General features: G+C 43.1%; 1 protein-coding gene across 1 annotated transcript in view; it reads left to right on the forward strand.

Moving 5' to 3' along the window:
* LOC137547286 (low-density lipoprotein receptor-related protein 11-like) overlaps positions 1–7647 on the forward strand; it is an 88467-nt gene extending 80820 nt beyond the window's left edge. The window contains exon 8 of the mRNA XM_068270711.1: positions 7388–7647. Coding sequence (XP_068126812.1) covers positions 7388–7542 — 155 coding nt within the window. The 3' untranslated portion in view covers positions 7543–7647. The remainder of the gene's footprint in view (positions 1–7387) is intronic.
* The last annotated feature ends 423 nt before the right edge of the window (positions 7648–8070 follow it).

Here is an 8070-nt window from a genome sequence, read left to right on the forward strand (position 1 = left end):
GCAGGAGGAGAATAGGCACTGGGAGATGAAGGTCTGGCAGGACAGCAGTTTAGTATGGACAATTTCAGATAGGTTCATGGAAACAGTGAAAAGGCAGTGAACTTGGGACAGTGGAGCCTGGCTGTGCCCTCTCTTATCTACAGCTAGGTACATACACTGAATTAAACTTGACTGAGGAGGACGTTAAGGCCTATCATCTTGTCTGAGAATATAGTGCAGGAGCCCCCTTGTCATCACCTAAAGATCTGGCAAGGTGGATCTTTAGAATCACCGACTCCGGAGCCACCCCCAGCTGGTTGTTTACCTCCTCATCTGCCCAATGAAATCTGCTCTGTTGTGTTTCACACATTATAATGTCAGCCTTATCATTCTGCTTGGAGGTACACTGTGCTCTTTAGTTGTTGTTTTTTTGCAGTTTAAAGATTCCAGGGCCAGGTGGCCCACAGGGGTGTCAATACAGATCATGGGGACCCAGCAAAACAACTTTGTTGTCAATCAGTTGTCCCCTCCACCCCCCCAAATATCCATGGTGAATTTTCGGTCATATAATGAGTGCGGCCACCGTCACCCTCTCCCAAAACAGAGCTTGTTTTATAGTTATAGGATAGAAGAAATAAGGCTCAAAATTTTGTTACAGAATCTCTTTAAGTTCCTATGCCTGTTCTAATGTGGTCTGTCTTACTGCAGCCTTTAGTAGTTGCACTCTCTCTGTAATAAATCGTATCTCCTTTCATCTGTCGGCTGTGTCGGGCTGAGGCTGGAATGTGTGGAATGTGCAGCACTGCTTGTCATTGGCAGAAGCTTTACACACCCCCTCCGAGCTCTGCATGAGTCACACAGTAAGCTGTTCTCAGCATATCATACTCTGGTCATGTCATTTGTTTGTGAACACTGCCTAAAACTGTTAATTACAAGCCAGGATTGCAGCAGGGAGTGGGAGAAACAGCACAGAGGGGCCCAGGAGAACATACTAAAGAGAATGGTATGCTTTTTTTAAGAATTTTAGAGTACAGATTCTCTTTAAGTGTCTCGGTGTGTGCTGCAGTCCCCTATTGTTCCCTCTACCTCACCTTCTAGCCTGCTCTTTTCAAGTTCACATACATCTGCATCTGGCTCTTGTAATGTCACAAGAGTACTGGAAGAGATGAATGCAAGGAAAGGTGAGCCAGAAAGCTAGGCAGGTGAGAAACCAGGAATGTAGCGTGAGTCTAGCCAGGCAATCACAAAATTCCACCCTTGTCACTGGTGGCTACCACACTGGAAAGGAGTGTGGAAAGTCCTCCCCCCCCCCCCCCCTCCCAGCCAGGCTTCTGTATTGCTTATTCAGGTTTGCAGTAGCGTTTCCATTGGTGTTTCAACGTATGCACCTTTAACACTGAATCACCATCTTGAGGCCCAGCACCAACCTCAACTACGTTCCAGCCACCCAACCTTACCCTCCCCCAAATCCTAACTAAAGCCATCTTTGCCCACCTTATCTACTACTACTGTTAACCCTTCCAATATAAATGCAGAGCATAACAGATACTAAAGATTCACTGACCACTTCTTAATGCTCCATAGCTGCTGATAACAGAGTAATAGGCCATAAGTACTTATCTTATCTGAAGACTATACATTACATCTGTGGCATAACATTGGAGTATTTTATGGATGCAGGGACTGAAGCTGCTAACATGCTTAGGGCCTCAATTTGACTCCGGCTCTTGCATGGAGGCAATAGCTCAGCCATTATCAAAATGAAGCACAAACTGAAATGCCCATACAGGCTAATTCAGTGACTAGTACTGGGATACTTTTCTTTTCTTCTCTTTCTTTCTTTAACCTCCTTGCCGGTTTTCCCGACCTGAGCTCGGGGTAGAAAAAACAAGCTATTAGCGGTGATCCCGAGCTCAGGTCGGGGTATGCATTGCAGAGCTTTACTTGAAGTTGTGGAGTCCCGCGCGCGATCTCGCTGCGCAGCGGGACTCCAGCCTCTCTCCCCGGCAGTGTGGGGTCTTTCCCTGGCCGCCGGGATCCCCCATGTCCCCGCTATTCTTCCGGGGACCCGGCAGCCAGTTGGAGCAGCGGAGCCGTGGTGGCAGCAGAGCAGTGGTGGCAGCGTGACGTCATCGGGGGCGGGGCTAATATTGAAAACGAACTTCTCTATATTAGAGAAATAGAGAAGTTTGTTTATATGTATATTAGCGCCATCTTGTGGGCAAAGAGAAAACTGCAGCACAGGAGCCCAGGAAGGTAATATTTTTTTTTTATTTTGCTGCAGATCTCCCTGCCAGAATGATTTTTTTTCAGGTTTTAGGGTCTGAAAGAGTGAAAAAAAATTGCACTGCTTTTAGACCCTAAAATCTGGAAAGAATCAGACCGCCAAGGAGGTTAATAGGTGCTGATATTATATGCTGCCCTTGTGTGTCATTTCTGTGTAGTGTGTCATTTCTGCTGGGAAAAAGCCTTTTGCTTTTGAAGTAACGGCTTGACACAGCCACAGAACATAAGATTAAGATTCTCTCTGGTTTCATAGGGATGATTTTGGTCATTTCTACAGACAGTAATTGCAGATGTCATAATCTGTAAATCAATAACCTTTGCTTCAGAAAATTACTGCAGAGTGATCTTGTGCTTACTGACAAGACTGTCATTTTCAGCCAACAGCAAAAGACATTATGAATGGAACCATTTGTAAGAAAAAAAAAAGGAGTAGAATTAAAAAAAGATTGGAATTTTTTTACGTTTTTTTTTTTAAATATGATTTTCAATTTTATAATGTCATTTATATAAAGGGGCATTTATATTTTGGTCGCTGGGGTTAGCGTTTGATTTCCAGTACTATAATTCACCTATATTGGCACTCCACGGCTCTGTTCACTTGAATGGGGTAACAGATTGCCAGCTACTGCAATCATTACAGTATTTCTCTATAAAAAGGTAATGCTACTCTTTGGGCTTGATTCACAAAGCTGTGCTGTTTAGCACGGGCGTGCTAAACAGCACGTAAAGTGCCATTCGCTAAACAGCACGTAAAGTGCCATTCGCTAAACAGCACGTAAAGTGCCATTCGCTAAACAGCACGTAAAGTGCCATTCGCTAAACAGCACGTAAAGTGCCATTCGCTAAACAGCACGTAAAGTGCCATTCGCTAAACAGCACGTAAAGTGCCATTCGCTAAACAGCACGTAAAGTGCCATTCGCTAAACAGCACGTAAAGTGCCATTCGCTAAACAGCACGTAAAGTGCCATTCGCTGACTTTTGCGCGCACAAATTGCCGCGATCGTGCGAATCGCGGCACTTTGTGCGCGCAAAAGTCCGCAAACGGCACTTCACGTGCTAGCTGTTTTGCACACCCGTGCTAAACAGTTAGCACGGCTTTGTGAATCAAGCCCTTTGTGCCAATGCCTTTTAAAGGGGGCAGTCTGCAGTGAATTCGCTAAGTGTTTGACCACCTGTTCACCACTGCAACCTATGACTATGACCGCTTTATAAATATGGGGATTGCCAGTAACATACCATTAAATACTGGTACAATGGCAATAGTCAAAAAGCAGTGATCCATGACAACAGTGGTAATCATTTTAGTAAAAATCTGGGGATCTGAAAGGTGCCATTTTCTTTGCAGAACTAATGACCTGGCTCCTAAAGCAAACCTGAAGTGAAATAAACTGATGAGATAAATATAATTATTAATGGTCCTGAGCCTAAATAGGACTTTTCTGGAATCCCAGTCTTATTTTGGTTATAACTGTCTTAGTACAATGTTTATACAGTTGAACTACTGAATTTTTCATCTGTTCCTCACACTCACAAGTATTTCTCATTGACCATCAACTTTGACCAAATTCCCTGTACCATTGTAGCTCCCCCAAAATAATGTCAGAGATCCATCTAAATGCTTCACATTATGGATGGTGTACTTTTCATCACAGGCCTTGTTGATTTATTTCCAAACATAGCATCTATGGTTGCTATCATAAAGTTCAATTTTGGTCTCATCACTCCAAATGACTTCACCAGAGGTTGTGATGCATGTCTAGGTGCTGCTTTGGATATTTCAAGCGCCCTATTTGGTGACATTGGTGGATTTATGGCTTTCTTCTGGCAACTCCACCATGCAACCCACTTCTCTTCAAATGCATCTTGAAACATCCAAACTTTTCTGTAGAGAAGTCTCGATGTCAGTTTTTATTATTTATGGCCTTTTTGTTGCATCTTGAACAATTATCCTTCTGGCAGTTCTGGCTGAAAATTTTTGTTGATTCACCTGACTGGGTCTTGGTATTAACATACCGTATTTTCTGCAGTATAAGATGCACTTTTTTCCCCCAAAAATTGGGGAAAGTCTCTGCGTCTTAAACGGCAAAGGCAGGGAATCCCCGCCGATACGAACCGCCAACATTGGGGATTCCCTGCCTTGCCTGTGTTCCGCTGTGGCTGCGTTCCCCCTTCCCCCGCTTGTCTCTATCCCCTCCTCAAGTCGCCGGGTGACCCCCCCCCTTCCCCGTGTGAGAAGCAGCAAGATGGAGGAGGTAAGCTTCTGCCGCGTCTCACACGGGGGTCCCAGCGACACAAGGAGGGGGTAGAGACAAGCGGGGGGAACTCACAGTGGAACACATAGCGGACACAGAGTGGAGGAGGCACTTTGGGAAGAGAGGACACATAGGGCTGACAGGGGGACACTTGGGGGAAACAGGACGACACATGGACATGACAGAAGGACACCTGGGGGTGACAGGAGGACACTTGGGGGAGACAGGACACATGGGGACACAGGAGGGCACCATTTGGTGGAGGTCATGTACAAGACGTTCCTGAAATATGGACGCACCAGATTTAGTCTATTTTTTTTCTTCCCTGGTTTTTGCCCTCTAAACCTAGGTGCGTCTTATATTCTGCGTATTTTTCGCCATTTAAGATGCTCCGTCTATAACGGCAAAAAATACGGTAACCCTTCAAATTCTACATCTTTAGGAGTTTGAACTCTGCCGATTAGCATCCTCAACTATTTGGAAATTTTTTTCATCTCCTTTTCCGATTTCATACAGTTTAACAACCTTCTCTCTCAGGTCCTTTGACAGCACTTGTTTTCCCTACAGCTTAAATTAATCTCACTGAGTTTTTATATACTGACTACTTTAGCCACTTCAGGACCAGAGTGCTAAACAGGCAATTTTTTACTAAAAGGGCCACTGCAGCTTTAAGGGCTCGCTGCAGGCCCGCAAAACACAGCACACAAGTGCTTGAGCCTATCACTGCCGATCGCTCCTGTGTCCCACAGGCGTACAGCCGTGTCACAAGGCTGTCCCCAGTACAGCGCTGCTGTAGATAGCAGTGCTGTACTATGTTTATAGATGGCGGTGTCGCCCGTGTAATAGTCTCTGAGCGGCGATCGCCGCTGGGAGATTAAAGGCGGAGCAGAGCTCTGCCTTCCAAGCAGGAGATGCGCGCGTAGCCTGCGCAAGATCTCCTGCACAAGCCAGCTCCAGGACCTGACGCCAATTGGCGTTAGGCGATCCTGGGGCTGTCGCCCCGGTCACGCCCATTAGTGTGAGGTGGTCTTAGGGTAGTTAATATACACACAAATTGACACACAGACTAATTTGATATCAATGGTAATTGTCCACAGTGACTTTTTTTTACTTGTAATTATCTGGCCCAGTCTTCAAGGGCATTTAAACCTTTGAAACAAGGCCATTTGGGTGATTCTACTTATTATTAGGGATGATCAATTATATGCATTTTTTTTTCCAAGTTGATGCAAATTTATGCAAAAATATGCACTTTGAAAATGGACCAATCAATTTAAACCCAGGTTTGAACTGATTGGTCCCTTTTCAAGCTGCATATATTTGCATGCACTCAGAAAAATGTGCATATCATTGATCATCCCCAGTCATTATGATGGCAAGAAACCACAATTGTGTGACACTAAATGCCTTTGCCCAACCACTGTTAGTGAAAGAGAACATTTTGAGCATGGTCAATCGTATTTTCTATAAAGGGAAAAAAGGCTAATATTTCACAAAATTCTGTACACTTATGATATACTAGGTGTTCAGATCTCACAGTATTTTGTGATCTTGCCCTATTCAGAAGGTGGCATCCATTTTTGTGTTGCAGCACCCAAAAGAGAAGATGAAACTAGTTGCCATCATAGGTTGCACTATTTTAAATTGAGAATTCTGTCATTATCAATATTGTGATTTCATAATTGCTGTTATAGTTGGCATTGGAATGCCACTGGGCTGTATTTTGTCAGTGCTTTATACAAAATATTGAGCAATATCTTCACTAATGGTGCTAAATAGCTGTTATACTGTATGCTTATGTCATACATCTCACAGGAAGACTGGGGAAAGGATTCCAGGAGAACCGTCACATGGCATTATTGAGGCTATCACAGATTTCCTAAACCAGACTTTGATGAGGGGAGAGACACACCATGTTATTGGTTTCACTACTCTTAATACTGAAATGAATTGACTACAAACCAAGAATGTTATTTATGTGGGGGGGGGGGGGGAAGGGGAATTTACATTGCCTGTCACATTACACATTAAAGAGACTCTAACAAAAATGTCATGCTTTGTTCTACCTTCCTACAAGTTCCTAAACCTATTGTAATGTGCTCTGGCTTACTGCAGCACTTTTTACCATCACTGTCTCTGTAATAAATAAATGTATCTTTCCCCTGTCGGACTTGTCGTCCTGTGTCTGGAAGGCTGCCAACTCTTCAATGCTGATACCTCTCTCCAGGCCCCTCTATGCACACTTCAGTGTGTGTGTTATTTACATAAGCCAGCAGCGTCTCTGCTTATCAGTGAAAGAGAGCTGGATAAAAATCCTCCTCTGTTAGTATGTGTCAGCCCAGCTCCTTTCACAGCCTGAGGAATTACACAGACACGGGCAGACTGTCTGCAGGAATATAAAATCAGCCTGCCACTAGTATTCAGTGCATGAGAGCTGCAGGGGACAGAAGGTAAACACACAAATGATCTCTTGATATTCCAAAGAAAGGCTGTATACAGCCTGCTTGTGTATGGATGTATTTTCTGTGTGTGGACATACTGTATATCAACCTACTTCCTGTTTTGGTGGCCATTTTGTTTGTTTATAAACTTTTTAAAACTGTTTTTGACTACTTTTAATGTGGCGGGGAGCGGCGAAAATTGTGACAGAGGGGAATAGGAAATGTCCCCTAACGCACTGGTATGTTTACTTTTATGCGATTGTAACTATACAGATTCTCTTTAAGGCATTAGGTATCTTGAATAGCATAGTTTATAATCCATAATCACAGCTGAGCTACCTATATGTGATGATGCAGGAAAGAGCTGAAGAAAAACATGATTACATATGTAAGATTTTATATAACCGGCTATTTTGTGTTGTTTTCAGGAGCAGTCTTGCCATTAGCCCTTGGTTTGGCAATTACGTCATTGCTACTCTTGATGGTGGTTTGTCGTCTCCAGCTCGTGAGACAGAAGCTGAAAAAGGCTCGCCCATTAACATCAGAAGAGTCAGATTATCTCATTAATGGCATGTACCTGTAGCAGAATATGAAGTAACACCCCCAGCAACTTGTCCCGGCTATACATCATGTGTTCAGTTATCTCAAAATCAGGAAATAACTTGTGAAAATAAAATGTTTAACAATTTGTCTGGATTAATTTAGTACTTTTATTATATAAGAGAAATGGATGAATCTTGAAGAGAACACTGCCCAAATGCAACATCTTCAAGGGTTTTTTTTTCACTGCCATGTGCCATTTTCTCACACACACTTTCAGAACATACATGATCTTCTCACAAAATTAGCATATTGTGATAAAGTTCATTATTTTCTGTAATGTACTGAGAAACAGACTTTCATATATTTTAGATTCAAATACACACAACTGAAGTAGTTCAAGCCTTTTATTGTTTTAATATTGATGATTTTGGCATACAGCTCATGAAAACTCAAATTTCCTATCTCAAAGAATTAGCATATTACATCCGACCAATAAAAGAAACGTGTTTTTAAAACAAAACCACTGGTGCCAAAACCACTGGTAAATGGTTTACTGAACATGGTATTA

Source organism: Hyperolius riggenbachi, chromosome 2, assembly GCF_040937935.1.
Source record: "Hyperolius riggenbachi isolate aHypRig1 chromosome 2, aHypRig1.pri, whole genome shotgun sequence".
Lineage (NCBI taxonomy): Eukaryota > Metazoa > Chordata > Amphibia > Anura > Hyperoliidae > Hyperolius > Hyperolius riggenbachi.